Raw genomic sequence first — 18,875 nt, 5'->3', positions numbered from 1 at the left:
ATCTTGAGCTTGGGCAAGAGAATGCACAAGATACAGAGGGGAGGAAGGGTTAACACTGGATGGTTATATGCAGCACAGTCTTCATAAATATAAATGTTAATTCAAACCATGACTGTGCTGTAACATACATTATTCAAAGAAAAGTTAAAAAGCAAAACAGGCTTTGAATTCAAAACAGGCTTTGTAAAAGTTTGAATGGTAATGAAAACACAGAGCAATTAAAATTTCTTTATCATCACAGGAAAGAGGAAAGCATTTGTCAGCCATGTAGCTCCACTGTGAATGGCTATGCCCATGCTGTCACATTCACACAAACTATTTCCAAGAACATCAGTTTGAAGTGAGGTCTAATGCAGTATAATCTTCTAACTTGGGGTTCAAAGAAATATCTTTCTGGCAGTCTAGCTGAGAAGTCAAATGATAGAGAAAAAAATGTAAGCTGGCCGGATTCTATTAAAACACAATGGGATTTCTTTATTCATGTTGGAAGGCATCCAATAAAATACTTAAAATGCCGTGTATATATGGCAGATATTTACATACTCTCCACAGTGATTTTTTTATTTATTTTTACTTTCTTACTATTTTCCTTTGTATAATGAGCATGAGGGAAAAAGAGAAGAGTGAAGGGATGGATGGATGGATGGATGGATGGATGGATGGAGTAGTAATGATATTTCTGGTGGCGGAAAAGGAGGAGGAAGTGGTCATTTTCAAAACTTCCTGTCATAAAAATGAATCATATATCTAAGCTTTAGAAGAACTTTAGAAAAACCAAAAACATGTCCACAACATCATGTGTTCAACAGTGGACCATATTCAGAATTTACATATGACATATGTGCTTTAAAAGGGCACCATCTGGTCTCAAAAGTATGTATATTCAACTATTTCACTTCTTGTGAGGTGAAGTATAAATGCTAGTTTCTCTAGGTGCACAAGGGTGCAATCTCTGCCTAGCCTTGGCAAATAGAAAACCTTGTAGAGTCTTCCTAGTCCTGGCTATCTCTATCCTTGTTGCATACAGCTGAATAGATATGAGATCTCTGTGTAAGAGATTTTCATGTGCTTTATCATAAATTGACAGAATCAGTAAAGAATTTCAAAGATCTTGCATGCATTCTGACGAGTGATTTTGTTACTCCAACTGAAAACCTCAAACCAGAAGTGAATTATTTAGGGATAGTAAACCCACATGTGCTCCACTGTGCCAACAGCATTACAACTTCTCCAGCATTTATTGGACAAGCCATTTTTAAGTCTATGTAGACATAAGGGATGCATATATCAATGATGCATCACTCTAAGGGTGACTTCACTTACTGACCCTACTCTCTCTGATCTCCCCACTCTACAACAACCATGTTCCAAGTGTCCTAGCTGTCAAACCCCCATTTTCAAATGCTGTCAGTCAAACACTCAACCAATCACCATTTACCTCCAACATCACCACACTCTTTCCCCACTCCAACAGTGCATTTACAGTGAAACACCTAACAGACTTACATAAGGGTTTACATAATTCACTATGGAACATTATATCTTACTTTAAATCATCTAATATATGCCCCTGGACATTTAGAAAAACTACAGAACATCACAGACACCTCTAACATTTGGTGGTGGGAAGCAGGGAGTAGTGATGAGACAGACGAAAACTATGTACTTGGTGTGGTATAGCCTTCCTTACCATAAACAGCTGCTCTCTGAAGTAGTGGTGGATGTGGTCCAATCGCCAATGCTGAAGTAAGATCAACCAGAGTTTGGATGTAACGTCTTACAAATAAAGACATCACCATTGAGGAATTAACGGGCTCACTTTTGCAAAGTGACATGACAGCTGGCCTGTTATTACATTTTTGTGTGTAATGAGCGACATTTTGTGGTACTTGTTCTCACTACAGTGAACTCTCCACATTCCCTGGGGTTAAGGGCACAGGACCCCCACAAAAGTGAGGAAACTGTAAATAAAAAAACACTTTTTTTTACCCATGAGAACATTTCTCTAGGAATCTCAAGGTCATCCAGGGCAATTCTATGGTCAATATCTGAAATTGTGCTGGAGGACCTCCAAATGCCTACAGAAGTGTTCTCTCTAATAATAATAATAATAATAATAATAATAATAATAATAATAATGTTTATTTATATTTCCCGCCTCTCCCATGAATTGAGGCGGGATTACATCATTAAAGTGATACATAGTACAAAATACAGTCAATAAAACACTAATACTTAATTGACCAATATTCCTATTAGTTCTCTAAAATAGCAATTCAACAATTAGATAACACTCATAATCAAGAGTGGGGCAATTGTCATAACATTTTACATGGAGTCTGGTGGATAAGCTTTCCGGAAGAGATCCATCTTGAGTGCCTTCTTAAAGTCATCTAAGGTAGTGATAAAATGGATGTCTTCAGGTAGGCCATTCCATAATTGTGGGACCGTGGCAGTGGTCTAGAAATCTCTAGGTGCTCCAGTGTGATGCTTGGCAAAAGTTGACAATAGGTCATGTTGGAGGACCTAGAGATTCCTAGAGAGAATGTATTGATATAATCTGCAAATAATCAAATCTGCAACAGTCAAAGCTGCAGATTTAGAGAGTCAACTGTACTTTTAGGGGGGTAAAGTTTTAAATAGAATTTTAAGGCATGTTTTCTCTTGATTTGAAGTCACATTTCTACTTTTTAAGATGGATTTTAGAACCCTTAACAAGTAATATTGCAATCTTGCAAGCTATAGGGAAATTATGAGCAAATAATTGTCATGAGTAGGATAGGAACCTGAACGACATTTACAAATATGGATTGCATTTTTAAAGGAGTTTTCCTGACTCCGGATTCAACTTCTGGTCCAGTTGTGTTCCACACATGGAATAGGATGGGGGGAATCATCTTGTTCTTGGTCTCATGTAGTAAAATGCTTGGCATTACGTCTGAAAAGGATAATGTTTTGACTGATCCAAGAGAAGAAACTGTTGGCAAATCATTATGGATCAACCATTATCAAAGTGTTATTGACAATCCAAGCTTTTAGAAATGGCTTTCTCAGCTCTGACCACACAATGATTGGGCAATGTTTCTTAACAACCCATTTTATAGCTGTTGTGTACTAGCAAACGGAACTATTTAATCTCAAAATGGTTTTTCCAGTTGGAAAATGCTTGCCTTGGCCCTAGCCAAAGGGGCTGTGGAATGAAGCCCAGCTGGCTTGCTTAGTGCTATACCAATCTGCACAGCCGAAGTAAACACTTTGTTTCAGACAAAATAAAATAAGAAAATGCTGTCAGAAGAAGTTGCTGCTTTTGAATTACTTCTTGTTCAGACCAATGCTGTGTTTTGAATTTAGATGTAATTAATAATGGATTATCTGCTTGCATTTCATTTTTCCCTTCTCTGTTGGGTTACAGTTCACCAGATCAATGGTGTAGCCACTGTACCTTTTAAAACAGAAAGCACTTTATTTCATTTTACTGTCTTTGTGGATAATATTGTTGTTATTGTTGTTATTGTTTATGTTTTTGTGGTAGATGTTTTTTGACTGAATGATTTTAGAATGTTAACAATTGGCAAATAATAATAATATTTTTTTTTAAAAAATGGCAAAACCAAACAGTGCAACCCAAAAACACATACACACCATTGGTAGAGTATGCAAACATACTATCCATAGAAATGTCTAGTTCTAGAAATCAGGCTTGCTAATCTTCTGCAATCGCAATAGTGCATAGAAACTTGGATCAATCATAATACAGTACTTTAATATTTGAAAGAGACAGCTGAGAAGACTAAGTGCCATGGGGGAGGACAACACTGTAGGACTGGAGAAAACATGGTCATTATTTGCAAAAGGCTCCTATGTTTGGGGAGTGAGTTAGTAAAATCAGCACTCCTAGAATACTATTTCTTTTTGGTCTTGGCTTGTTGCTTTAACTGAAAGTCACAATACCCATGGAAAACCACATGTCTCTTGTTTTCACAACCACATGCCTTCTCCCTCAAACAGACTCTGAAAATATAGGAGCTCTAGAGCAAAGCACTTGACTTGTGCTATTTGAGGAAACATTTTGCATTTGCAAAATTTCATAGAAATGGAGTTGAAGACCAGGGCAGATAAAATAAGGGGATAGGTAGTCAGCAAGTAAGGGCAACTGGAAAAACCCTGAATGGAATGAAATGGAATGGACGGATGGATGGATTTGCCTTTTGATATCCTGTGAAATTTTTCTTGCATCCTAATAAATGGCAGCAATATGTCAACAATAATGAGGAGGAGCATTCTGCTAGTTGTCCAGTGCCTTTGTGTTCACACAGAACAATCAACAAAAATGGCTGATTACCTTTATGAAGGATGTATCAGGGTAGGGGAGTAAATACATGGCACTTTTAATACTGCTGAATACTGGCAAAATCTATAACTGCCTCCTCAAAAGAAAGTCTCTAATCAGCATATAATTAAACTCCATTCAGCCTTCACTTTCTGATTTGGGCAAGAGATCAGAGTGAAAAGAAAAAAGTGTGTCACATCTGAACAGCAGGTCTGGCTAAGGTTTGATGATGGGAAAAAACTATTACAATTCTGCTCATTCAGCACAAATCTGTATGATGGGTGGAGTGGAGGGTGGGTTGCTAGTTCAAGTTATATCATTAATTGTGGATTTTATGGCTTCAACAAATACACAAATGAAAAGCAGTACTAGAAAAGAAAAGAAACCCTTCCAAAAGATCTTTGGTTGAGACATTTGGGCAATCGTCCAGTCACCTAATCAAAAAATACATAAAGGCTGGCAAAAGTAAAACCAATTCTGTTGTTTTTATAAAATGCTCTTTACAATAAGAAGACATTGGAGAAAACAGTATTAATGATATGTTAGATCACTAAAACAAGTTGGATAAAACTGATCAACCAATATATGTTAATCAGTTGTATCACAATTATTTTACATGTCCAACATGCCTGTAATATTTTTCTTTCTTTTTTATTTTAAAGATCTTGCTATCTTGGAGCTGTGGTCTGAACAAATAAATTTTGCTGTTGTTGTTCTATGCCTTCAAATCATTCTTGCATTACAGTGACCCTAAGGTGAACCTTATCATGGAGTTTTCCTGGAAGCATTTGTTCAGGGTAAGTTTACCATTGCCTTCCCCTGAGGCTGAGAGCATGTGACTTGCTCAAAGTCACCCAGTGGATTTCATGGCTGAGCAGAGAATCGAATCCTGGTCTCCAGAATCATAGTCATAGAAAGTGAAGGCAACCACTTTTCCTAGCCAGAGGAGATTATCACTATTCTCCTTCTCCCATCCTTAAACTGGGCTAATCATACGATCAGGGACCAAAATTATCACACCCATGTGTGCTTCTGCTGTTCTTCTCCCATGGGTAAAGTGTCATGCAGCTGTCCCCAAACATTTCTCCCATTGTTAAAGTATCATGGAGCTGTCATTTGGTATTAACGGGAATTCCCATTAATACCAAATGATGGCTCCATGACACTTTACACACGGGATAAGTGTGCGGGGATGGCTCCATTACATTTTACACATGGGCAAAGAACAGCAGAAATGCAATAATCTTTGGCCCTCGATCATACAATTAGCTCAGTTTAAGCATGGCAGAAGGATGCTGTCCCTCCCATGTGATAATCTTTATAGTTTTAATACAGCAAGCCCCTTCACCTCTTCTTCTAAGTGCTCAAACGTTAAATTTAATTTAGAAATATAGAAATTCTGGCAGCAGAATAAAACCTCTTTTTATTTGCCCAGGTTACTCCAATTTATACTTTTTTTGATTTGATGAAATTGTTCTTGTGTCTCTCAACTTTCCTGTATATATGTTAATTTTATTCTGGTTTTGTAATTATGAATCTTTGATATTGCCCCAAATTCCAATTTTGGATGAAGACACCACCTGTGTACTTTAAATAAAATACAATCGAACAGAACAGAAATCTTTTGAAAATGAGGAGGCACATGAAATTCTGCGGAACTGATTGTGGTAAGAATCAACATTTCACCCCTTCAAATGTTAATAGCAGTAAAGGCAATTCAAACTACATTTGTACATTAATTCCTCCTCCATATCAAATATTTGCAAATGGCAACTTAAAAATAGAGACAAAGCAAACAAGCAAAATATGCAATTTTTAGAATTAAAAGTTGATATACCTCTACTGCTGATGAATTAAAAACCAGCCACAGAATTCTGCAAATATTGAGGAATCCTTTGATAAGAGTAAAAAGAATGGAGAACAGCTGCATGGAAATCATAACAAATGTGATTATTAGAAATAAGGATGTTATTCTGCTAGACCTGCAGAAATCTTTGGAAATCTATTTGTCATTCCAGGCTTCCTTCCCAGAAGAAACAGTTAGGTTGGGGCTGCATTATGATGCTTTAACTACTTTTCCTGTGCACTGTGATCCAAATCTTTTTTGAATGCCACTCTTTTGCCATGCCTGTCAATTCAATGTGGTGCGTGTGTGTGTGTTTTTAACATGATACCTACAACAATGTGTACATGCAATGTGTAGCTTGGCCCTAGTGAGTAGTAGTAAAGAATGCAGTTAAAAAACATGTTTTTCAATCAACATACTGGCTTGTTTTTAATCGAAGTTTGGAACTTAAATGTGTATTCAGCTAATTGGCACTTTGTGATATTTGTTTTATCATTTTATGTAAATATAATCTGCATGGACTATTAGAGGGAGCCATTTAATCCCATTATTAACATCTTAGTTCTGTAGATGGTGGTAGGAGGAATTATCAACAATTATTATTTTTTTGAGAGTGTTAACTAAGATTACAAGGTACTAATACTGTATTGCATTTTTTTAAATAAAGTTTAGAAAATAATTTTCATTATTTAATTAGCGTGGACGTCTAAGTAGAGCCTTTAGTAATCAGCCTTCAAAGACCTGCCAAAACATAGAGGTCTTTATCTGCCTGTGGAAGGATAACAGAGAAGGTGCCAGTTTAACTTCCATAGGAAGGAAGTTCCAGAGCATAACAGCAGCCACCAAGAAGGCCTTGTCCCATGTTCCCACCAGATGTACCAATGAGGATGATGGCACATTTGATGGATTCTCTTTACAGTAACTGATCTAGCTGAAGAGCTAAGAATTGCAATTGAAAGCTGGGATGGCACAACCCATGTTGCTGTCAAGGGAGGTCAAGATAGTACCACCACCAGAGATTTTTAAGATATTGAGTGCTGTGAGAGGGGGAGAATATTAATGGAAGGTCACTTTTCTGGAGTACTATGGGATAGTGGTTAGAGTTTGGATCAAGACTTGTCAAATCCAGGTCCTATCCCTGCTCATCCATAAAACTCTCTAGAATTACTTTGGACCAGTCACTGACTCTCAGCATAACCTTTCCCATAAAGTTGTTTGAGGGATACAATTGGAAGGAAGAGGAGGAAGAGGAATGTGAAGTAGGGTAGGACATAAACACAATACATTTAAAAGTTAGTGTATTGTTGGGCTACCTTGCTGCTTGTGGTTGCAATGATGACAAAAGGACACTGCATCAGTAGTTCTATGATTTTGTTTCTCCATCAGGTTTATGCAACTCAAATTAGTGAGATGGCAACAAGACAGCAATGCTAGTATTGAAGTGACTCCCACTATGTATGAGCCCTACTTATCTATGAGACCTGTGGTAATTGCCCCTTGTGCTAACCACCACACCTTTGACACACAAAATCCAACTTCATTGGTAGTGCAGTCTTATTTCAACATTCATGATGGGACAACATTCACCATCACATACGGGGGCAACTGGCTGGCTTTACAAGGTAGGCTGACTGGAACATATAGGTCTGTGGAAGAAGCAGCAATGAAAGTTAAAATTTAAGGTCTTGTGTCCTTCATAATGTTACTGAATTGTGGCAATCAACCTTAACTAAACAGATCAATCAGAAAAAGCATCTTAAAGATTAAACCATTGTTTTCTAAGTTTGGATGTACAGGAAACTCTGGTTTATTCAAAACTGAAAGTTGAAATGTTTCCTATACACATGAAGAAGAAAGGAATCTTTGCAAGTTCAAGGTACGTTGCATTCTTATTAAGGAGTACTTGTTTTGATTAGCAGAAGATATAAAACTTTATATTGCTCCCATCAAGTTTTTGTAATTAAATTAAGCAGCCTATGGTTGCATAACTGAATTATAATGCACATGGTGCAAGCAGCTGATTATGTCCAATAGCTGGAAATTTGCAGAAATTGCATGTAACCAGAAATGAGATGGAAGACCTTGTGAAAATGTGAAAGCTTATCTTTAGCTTTACAGAGTTCTGGTTGTTCTGTTTTTTGTTTTTTTTAATTATAATGTAAAATTTGAAAACAAAGATTTTAAATATAATTAGTGTTTTGATTTTCTTAGCACACCTATTGTAGGTCTTGTCATGTATACTTCATATCTCCCTTACATTGCCGCCTCATCCAACATCAGGGCTCCAACTGTTCAGGGATAAATATAAAGCAATAATTTTCTAAAATTTCAGCCCACTCCCCAATTTTTTTCTCTAACATTTCCCCAAAGGAAATTTAATGCTTTGCTTAAATTGCTAAAGAGCATCTCTCACTATCAAAGGTTCTGGACCTCCCTCTGGTTTCATAATTTCCAAGCAAGCACATCAGATGCTTTCTAATGAATCTTAATTGCAACAATTATTTGTCTTGATTACAATTCAGCAACAACAATCAGGGGAATTTAAGAGAGGAGCACGATCCATACAACCATCTGGAAAGACAATGTTCATGACTACTCATTCTTAACCGACCAGACATGGGAAAATGGAAATAAACAAGGATACGGTTTCAAATGACATAGCTGTTCTTTAATGGCTATATAAAATGGGTATGGAGGGTGAAATTCTCCTTAATGAAGAGGTTCAGTTCAAGTCTCAAGTATTTGCTTAACTCTCATCGGGATTTATATGGATGGCGTATTGTGTAGTTAGTTCACCACAGTGGGCCTTCAAGTAAAAAACTTGGACAACAGATTCCTTTGATTGCAGCCAAGCATCATTTAATTTTATTGTGGGGGGGGGGGGGAGGTGAACTCATTGATTTAGACTTGGGAGACATTTATTGTCTTTTAGGAGTTGCAGATGTGATGTTAAAGCCTATGATTGTTTGCTAGGGAACTAACATTTCTCCCTTCTCTGCCTTCCATTTCAGATTTCAAGCAGTAAAAACATGGAGTTTTCAGGAGAATGAGTTCTGACATTATAGGAATGAACATGGCTCACCTATTGCCCTTTCTCCCTGGTCCTTTCCTTCCTTTCTCTTCCCCAAGCCACAATAATGAGATGGAAAGGAGCAGTATTTTCCATGGAACACATGCAGGAATGTCTAAATGAAATCTCTTTCTCTGGTTAGCAACCAATTTTGCCAAAAGACCTCTTTAAAAATGGAGGATAGTGTGCCAACCCATCAGATAACCTAATGCCACCAGAGTCTCTCCCTTTTTTAAAAAAGTACATATTTTGGCACTAGGTTATATATAGGCTCTGAGACCAGAGCCCTGTTTGAATTCTTAATCTCCTTTTCAAATGATGATTGCTAAAACAAACTACTTTCTTGTAGGCACAGTACAAAATTATATTGCTGCTGTAATGTGCCTTTGGCTCCAACATATGATGACGTCTATTCACTGGTTTTCTTGGGAAAATTTATTTAGAGGAACTTTGCCATTTTCTTCCTCATATACTGAGAGTGTATGACTTACCCAAGGTCATTCTATGAGTTTCCATAGCTGGACAAGGATGTGAATGCTGATCTTTATTTATGTGTGTGACTTACCCAAGGTTACTCAATGAGTTTCCATGGCTGAGCAGAGATTTGAATTCTGGTCTTTTTCTATATAGCCAGGAGTGACCAGAGATGGTAATTTATAGCCATCCAGTTGTTGTTAGACTGCAGCTCCCATCAGCCCTACACATCATAGCTCATGTGATGGATGGTTACTACTTGAGTTCTGTGATACTGTATTTGAAGGGAGCACAAGTTGCTCCGTTAGATAAAATATCTGATAGTGCAACACCATCCTTAGTTTGAGGTAAGTCTTCACTGTATTCACTGGAGCTTACTCTCTAGTAAATGTGCATCGAATTACAGTCTAAAGTGGTTATATCACATTGTCTCACATTAGCTGCATCTTTCTTACACAAGAATACCTCTTAGAATTAGTTCAAATTGGGACTGACTGAAGCTTTAGCGAAAGATTAGCATGTGTGAATGAGTTACAGAGAACTCCAGGGGAATAACCTCCACATCATCTCACACCAAAGCAATGCTCTTCAATGGACTCTTCTAATAGTTCAGACCTCCCAAATCCCCACTGGCTCTCATGCAAACTTCTTGGGGATGGAAATTTGCTCATCCCTTTTCAGCCACTATTTTGCTTTATACTTTTTTTGCTAGAAGAGGCAGATCTCTCACACACCAACAAAGTGTGCAATATATGTATACACAAAGGGTAGCCAACAGGTCTACTCTCAAGATCACCCCACTCGCCTAGGTGCTATTTTGCTAGCAAGCTATCACAATACTGTCCTCTTTTTCGGAGCTTTCACCCTCTAAATACATTTGCTTATCTGGATCTTTACAACATGTATTTCTGTGATTCACTTTTGTTTCTGCTTTTTAAAAATCAGATCATAGAGCTGATATTAATGTTTTGTTTGAAAATTTCCCAAGAGAATCAAAAATGACAAAACTGAAATTCACACAGACATCCAGTGCGGTTTCTCCTGATTTTTATAGGTGGTATTATTTGTACTGTAGGCCTTTGGGTTGACTCCAAGGTTTTCTTTTAATAGCTTTCTGTAACAGTTCTACGTCTGGTAGTACTTACTGAACAATTCAGGGTTTAAGATCTCTAACTGAGCATCCCAAATTCAAGCCCAGTATCCTTAATCTTCATTAAGTGAGCAACTTCTCTATCCAAGTTCAGGACCTCAGATTTTGTATGTGAATTTATGTAGCTTTAAAAATAAACAGCTTGGAGCCTCCATCTTGCAAAATGGCATAGACCTATCATTTGTTTTTTTGTTGACCCCAGAAGAATAACTGACGTCACTTAAAAGAGGTTAGAAAAGAAAGTATCATCTGGAATAGATATCTCAACAATGAACTGTAATGGTTTTATAACATTTATTCAACTCCTCACCCCAAGATTTAGTAAACTCCATCCACCTCATTAACTTCAGTTTTGAAAGAAATAAGGAGAGCAATGGAGCAGCCCTTGCTTTTTTAGGGTTCTTCAAAACTAGCAGAAGTTCTTTTATTACTCTTTCTCTCCTGAAACAACTGTGCTCCATGTGTCAGAATGATTTCTGATAGGGACAAATAAAAGTTCGAAGGTTATGGTAGGATTAGAAGAGACATATGGTCCTTCTGCATAAGATTAAGAAGGGGAGATTTCTGCATATTGGAAAGAGCCATGCACCAGTAAAATATATAACTTCTGTGAATTTGGTATCTAAGCTTGAAGTTAGTGACCCAAATCTTTTACTTGAAAAGATATCGAGTGATTCCAGTGGAGAAAAGAGCCTCTGGAAAGCTTGCAATACACTGGATATCTCTGCAAAAGGTTTGAAAAATATTGTGCTTCAAAGTAGACCAAATTTTTTGTTTGTTGTTAACTGCCTTCAAATCAACTTTGACCTATGGAAACCCTATGACTGAGACTCCCAAGTCACCCCATCCTAAATTGCCGTATGATCAGGTCTTGCAGACTCAGGGCTGTGGCTTCCCTAAAGCTATCCATCTGGTATGTAGTTTTCCTCTTTTGCTACTGCCCTCCATTTTACCAAGCATTATCATCTTCTCTAGTGAGTTTTTTCTTCTTGTGATATAGCCAAAGTATAGCAACCTAATTTCAGTCATCTTTGCTTCTAAGGAGACTTCAGGCCTGATTTGCTCTAGGACCTATCCATTTGTCTTTATAGCAGTCCACAGTATTTGCAGAACTCTTCCTCAGCACCTTATTTCAAATGAGTTTTCTTCCTTTCAGCTTTTTTCACTGTCTAGCTTTCACAACTATACATAGAGATGGTGAATATTATGGCATAGACCATCCTATCTTTAGTGTTCAGTGACACATTTTTACACTTCAGGAACTTGTCTAGTTCCTTCAGGGCTGCCCTTCCAAGTCCAGGTGTTCTGATTTCTTGGCTGCTGTCTCCACTCTGATTAATGACTTAGCCCAGGTATAGAAAATCCTCAACTATTTCAATGTCTTCATCATCTATTCTAATTAGATAAATAATATACTGTCATTATTAGTCCACATGGTGTTGGACTGAAATTGCTATCAGCCTTATTACACTTGGAGTAGCAGTTCAATATTCACAGGGTTTCTGCCTGAGGGAGTCAGCTATATAGCGTGCCTGCTCCATATGCAGGCTTGCCATCCATGGACCAAAGCTCATGCAGACGGCAAGCCCTGGACATTAAAATGGTGTGTGCACCCATAGCAAACAATGGGACTTAAGGTCCCACATGTTTTCCCATATGCAAAGGGAGAGGGTCCAGAATGGATCCCCTGTGTATACAAAAAGTATTAATATTAATAAGGAAAAGAACAAATTAATGGAGAAAAGCAGTGTAACCTGTTCGCCCTTTCATTAGAATTTCTGTTTCTAGATTCAATTTATTTTTATGTATCTACAAGCACAAATGCTTTCTATTAAATTCAGTTAAATTATCCGAACTTAAGAAGAACAGAAGGAACTGTCTTTTTAATATGTTAGGCCACTTATCCATCAAACTCATTGTCTGTCCATCATTCAATAATATTTTTTATATTATTGATGCCAGGAATTGAGTCTTGATCCTTTGGCAAGGGCATATTGTGAAGCTTCCCTACCTTTCAGCCCTAGATGTAGTCCATAATTAAAATGCCCAATTACTACACAATGAAGCACAGCACTGATAGTGGCTAAGTGTACCTAGCAAAAGGTCAGTATTTCCTTGTCTACACTTTATCTAATGTTAAGGGTATGTTGAAGAATGCCATAAGGGTCTACTGCATTAACTCAAGTTGTTTCAATCATTTTTTAATATTGAAGCAGATGACATGGATTTGTCATAGCCTTTTCTCTGCCAAAAAAGTAATTATGTAATTTTATGCATGTCTACACTGAAATAAAAAGGCCTTACTCTAAGGTAAGTAAGAACAGGATTGTAAACTAAGTGATAAACAAACAAGAGAAATGACAACCTTGTTAACTAATTTAACTCTTACAAGTAAAGGCAAGATATAAACTGGAAGGTGAGATACTATCTGCTTTTCAACAATTAAGAAATTTCAACATCATGGTCCAAAACACATTGAAGAAATAATCCAGTCTGAGATTGCTTTAACTGCCCTGGCTCAGTCCTAGGGAATTCTGAGAACTGTAGTTTTGTGAGACATTTAGCCCTCTCTGTCAGAGCCACAAATAAACTACAATTCCCAGGATTCCCTAGCACTGAGCCAGAGCAGCTAAAACAGTGACAAACTGGGTTGTTTCTGCAGTGCATTTAAGACCTATGTCAAGAAGTGAGGTTGGAGAACAAGAGGATTTTTCCATAACAAAAATCAAATGTTTAAAAAGGGACAACAACCATGTGAAAAAAATGTTATAATTCTTGAGAATTGGTAAAAGAAAAGAAAAAGCACAGTTTTGTTGTATTTTTCAGAGCTCTTTATGCTATTACAAAGGACTATACAAACAAAAGACACATTCAATAAAGTAAGTTTAATTTGCAGTACACTGAAGCATATTTTAGAGATTCCATACAAGAACTTCAAAGACTATTGACAGAAAAGTAGAAGTGGATTATTCTAAAAAGTTATTTGATTTTGATTAAATTTAGCACCTATTTTAGCCCATATATCAGATTGCAATATCTATCCTTCAAACTATGAAAAACAAAAAACAGAACAAAAACACAAGCTACATTAAATAATATAAAAGGAAGAAAAGAAAAAGATGCAGCAGCACTGAGAACTGAAGGGCACAGAGGCATAAAAAATAATATTAAAAAAGGATAAGATTTTAAAAAAAACAACCTTTCCACAAGAATATTAACCATAATAAAAGAGAAGACATTAAAAGCAGCCATTTGTTAGGTGCCAATATGTAACAGATCCCATAAGTAAGAGAAGCAGAAAAATGATGCTAAGTTAAGGAGAAAAAGGTCTGGATTTTTTTTAAAGGAAAAACTTCCCGACAGACACTACAAGAAAGCAGTGCCAAACGGTGACTGTGTGGTCCCTCTTCTTGCTAATAAATCAAGCGTCAAAGGTTGATCTGCAATTAATAAGCAGCCTAAGCTTTTTCCAAGGATTTGTAATACTCTGTCAGCACAGTCCATGCCTTAGGAGCCATGAAGCCTTCAGGAGGATTTTGTCCTTCTCGCGCCAATTTGCGCATGCGAGTTCCTGAAATGAATTCAAAATCTTCATGGCTGAAAAAAAAAAACCAGGCGTGTCAGGATAACGATTCAACAGCTTTAATGAAAACTTCATTTGTATCTTAAAATGTAACACTCTGGACCAGAAGAGTTTCTACCAAAGAATATAGACTGTAAATTGTCTCCGTACAGCACATGTAAGCATACATTTACAGACAAATCATATGCACAGTCAGGAACTGCAACAAACTGTTGCAGACTGGTGTGTTTCAGAACAAGGTTCCAGCTACGCAGTCATGCCCTTCTGCAAAATACTTTACCCTTGCCGCCAGTTTTTATCCCCGTAGTTTGCATTCCTTCACTAATGAGCTTGCAGAATCCATGTTTAAATGGTGAGGATAGGTGGAGTGTCCACTTCTCCAGATCTCTGCTTTCTCATAGTGAAACCTTCCCTCTCAAGTGCTGATGGTACTGTTTTTGCTAACATAAAGACCAGTGCTCAGAGAACAAAATTCAGTGTTGACATCAGTTTAACCATATGTTCCTGTAGACTTCATTGACTTCACTGCTGCAAGGATATAGTAACAGCTGTCAATGTTACTGGCTGCTTGGAAGTACTGGTGTTTGGGATAAATAAAGAATGGACATTATCTCGGTCTTGGGAGATTCTCGAGAAGCATCCAGCCAGCTAGCCAGCCACTATGGAAGATATAAACTTCATCCACACTGCAGAAATAATCCAGTGACACCACTTCAACTGTTATAGCTCAGTGCTATGGAATTCTGGGATATTTTAGTTTTGTGAGATATTTAGCCTTCTCTGTCAGAGTTCTTGTGCCACAACAAACCACAAATCCAAGAATTTCACCATGATGTCAAACTGAATTATTTTTGTAGTGCAGATGCAGGCTTAGGTAGAGCCTTGGTCATGTTCACCAAGACAGTTCTTGGTTTAAAGAAAACAATAAATACATTTTGTTTTCCTATAAGGTCAAACATTTCCATTTGATCAAAAACAAGACCATTTTCAAGCTGTCAGACAAACATAAAATCAGAAATCCAGATGCCTATGAGATACATACATGAACTGAATTTTATTAAAGCAAAATTTAAAATACGTGCCCCCCCAAGAGCAGGGAGGCAAACAGACAAGAATCCTTGAGTACATTGAAGGAATCGTAGTTAATGCAACAATAAATGCAATGTTTCTACTTTATTTATTCAGTTTACAGCACCTCTCTCTTCCTCATTCTATCTTGGTTTGAAATGCAAGCCAAATGCTGATCTCAGTTGGTTATAGTTCTGGGAATGTGAAAAATGGAAGCCAAATGTATGCACAATATTTGTTTGGCTTCATCTTAAACTACACTTAGCAAATAAAGAACTGCAGTCTTCCTATGGTATACAAAACAAATTAGCAGGATAACTTTTTATTCAATTTTCTGGATATGAAGAAATGGAAATGTCCAGTGAAGTTATCTTGTACACAATTTTAGACTGGGTTGTTTTAATTCTCTGATCGAACAGCACATAGTGTTGCCATCAACAGTGGCTAGAAATTTTTAGCTGTTAACTGTTTCACTGATATCAGAATTGAGTTACCATGTTCACGTTTCACCTCTTTTGAACCATTTCACCTATTTGGACTCTCAATTCATTTCTGGGCACAATTCAAGGTTAGTTTCACCTTTAAAGAGCTAAATCAGGGGTAGCCAAAATGCAGACCCCCAGATGTTGCTGCACTGCAAATCCCATCACCCATCACAACTGATCATGCTGAACAGGGATGATGGAAATTGCAATCCCACAATATCTGTAGGGCTTATACTTTACCTACCTCAGACCTTAATGATCCTGGTCCTATTAATTCTAGTGGGTGATTTGTCCTGTGTGAACCCTGCAGAAGACCACACAATGAAGTTCCACAAAACATTGCACTCCACATGGAATCTGGTATCCTGGAATAACACATATCCCTGCAATACAGGCTCTTCTTTGTTGTGGGTCCAAAGCTCTGGAATGCTGTCCTCTTCCACCACCACCCACCCTGGAAGCTCACATGGCTTCCTGTCTATTGTCTCTTCACCTCCTGTTTTACCCCATGTTGGGCAACATTTTCCCCCTGTGCTGCTTTTAATCTGTAGTTAATTTTCAATGTGTAATTCTGGCTTTTTGTTTGTTTTTTATGTACCATGTCTTTATAGCATTTAAAGTTTTGTATGGTGTTTTCAAAATCAGCAGTAGAAAGTGGACTAAACACGGTCTAAATAAACACATTACAATAAATAATGTGGATCTCATTTCAGTCTTGTTTTCATCTTTTGAGACCATAACTCTAATCCACTGCTGATTTTTTTTCCCCCATTCTTCATTAGATGCTTTAGAACTTCCCTTCTGTTAAAGCATGGCCATTATTTAAACACTTCTGGCTACCTCCCTGGTTTCTCAGACTTCTGTTAAAGGAATCAACTGTATACGTCACGTGCTAAGCTTACTTTTCAGTTCTGGCATTTCTTATCCATTTCACTTCGTGGGGGAATGGGTGCACCTCCACTTTACTGTATATACTCATGTATAAGTCTAGAAATTTAGTCAAAAAATTGATCCCAAAAATCTGGGTCGATTTATCCATGGGTCAAGGTAAGTGCTGTACTTTAACTTTTATCTTTAAAAAAGAGACATCTCTATGAAAGATAAGAGCATAATCTGTCCTGAAAGCACCCTCTCTATTCTCTAATCCATCCATCTTTTAGAATGGGCGCAGTTATACCTGCTGGGATTTTTAAAAGTTCTTTGGCATTGTTTTCCATAGCTTCATCCTTTAGATCCTGTGCTACACGCCCCTAGGTTTTACCCTCGACTTATCCTCAGGTCATATCAAAATGCATAATTTTTTCCCCAAAACTTGCCCTCGACTTATACATGATGTTGACTTATAGTCAGGTATATGCAGTATATTTTATTGGCACTGCTACTCTTTGGGCTGCAGAGTGAACTCTCTGTGCTTTCTAGAGTAGAAGTAAGCAATAGAGGCAGGTCCAGAGGGACCATCCGAGAACTGCATGCAGTACCAAAAATAGCTACCGGTAACCCCATGTTTTTATTTTACTCATTTCTGTTCTAGAGAGTTTAGACCCATGACTACCAGCATCCCACCAATTTTCTCTATAACATTCCACAGGCTTCCAATATGCCACTGTACGATCTCATATAGTTCCAAGCACTCAAGTGTTTTTATCTTGTCTTGCATGTTCTAATCTCTGTTTCTGTCTCTCTCTATGTGTGTGTGTGTAAAATAGGGAATAACAGTCTGAAGAAAGTCAGCCAGACTGAAAAAGTATGTTCAGTTACTGTGGACATGCATTAGTTCTATGAGTCAGAATTGTAAAAAGCTTGATTTGGGAAAAGAAGAAAAAGGCTACCCATTGTGTATTAATGCAAACCCTAAAATATAAAGTATTATTTTAATAATAAAGGGCCAGAATAAAAAAAGAGTGAACAGCCAAAAAGATATCTATATACTGTTAATAAGGAACAGCTTGTTTTACACTGTTTCACTTAGTCTGATATTTAAAATATATTTTCATCTGGATAATCGGCTACAGTGTGCAATGGGGAGAAAGTATCTGAAAGAAGATTCAGCAATGTAAATTAAGGATATTGCCCACATAAACTAGGAACAAATAAAGCAGTAGAAGATACTTTTCTATCAAATATTTCTAAACATCAACAGTAACTATGGCTAATCTGTACTGTTAGAGTACCTGAAGACAAGCATGTTTCCAAACTTACATCACAAGTGCAGACAATTTTTAGAATGTTTATCTTCAGCATAAAGAAAAAAGTCAGACTGTGGTAGTCTGCTAGAGTCCACCGTGGTAGATAGACACTGATTTTCTGTGATATTCACACAAAAATGAAAATCCAAAGCAGCTCTTGTTTTCAACTAACTAACTGCAAATTTTACATTTTATATGTAAAATACTACACTTTTAAAGTAAGAATCTGAATGGTTTGTATTGAGTTCTTTGATTCTTGGGACATTTCAACAATGCATATCCTTGCAGAGACAAGTGGTATAATATGCTTAATGCTTTGGGGATTAGATCACTATCCAATCTAAACCAAAATATTTGTATTTGTAAGTCTGCCCCATATACAGCTGGATGATAAACTAGCTTTTCATCCTGAAATGTGAAGGTATCTGTGGAACCCAAGAACCCAAACACTTAATAACATGTACTGGATCAACTCCAGTTGGTAATTTCTTTCAGATGACTTGCATATGTGCTTATCACTCAAGGACATGAAATTGAATATGTGAAGCACCTTGATCAAGACATACTATGTGAGATGTTATAAAAGTTATAGCTAAGCCATCAACATTTGCCAGAAGAACATCAGAAACTGCTTTATACTGAGTCTAACTGGTTCTAACAATGGTTTATCTAGCACAGAGGTG

General features: G+C 37.2%; 1 protein-coding gene across 1 annotated transcript in view; it reads right to left on the bottom strand.

Annotated features, from left to right (window-relative positions):
• Nucleotides 1-13,736: 13,736 nt before the first annotated feature.
• The window catches only part of PAPSS1 (3'-phosphoadenosine 5'-phosphosulfate synthase 1), a 64,425-nt gene continuing 59,286 nt past the window's right edge, over nt 13,737-18,875 (bottom strand). The window contains exon 12 of the mRNA XM_042469357.1: nt 13,737-14,467. Coding sequence (XP_042325291.1) covers nt 14,329-14,467 — 139 coding nt within the window. The 3' untranslated portion in view covers nt 13,737-14,328. The remainder of the gene's footprint in view (nt 14,468-18,875) is intronic.

Source organism: Sceloporus undulatus, chromosome 5, assembly GCF_019175285.1.
Source record: "Sceloporus undulatus isolate JIND9_A2432 ecotype Alabama chromosome 5, SceUnd_v1.1, whole genome shotgun sequence".
NCBI classification, from domain to species: Eukaryota; Metazoa; Chordata; class Lepidosauria; order Squamata; family Phrynosomatidae; genus Sceloporus; species Sceloporus undulatus.
This window is presented reverse-complemented; position numbering and strand designations above follow the sequence as displayed.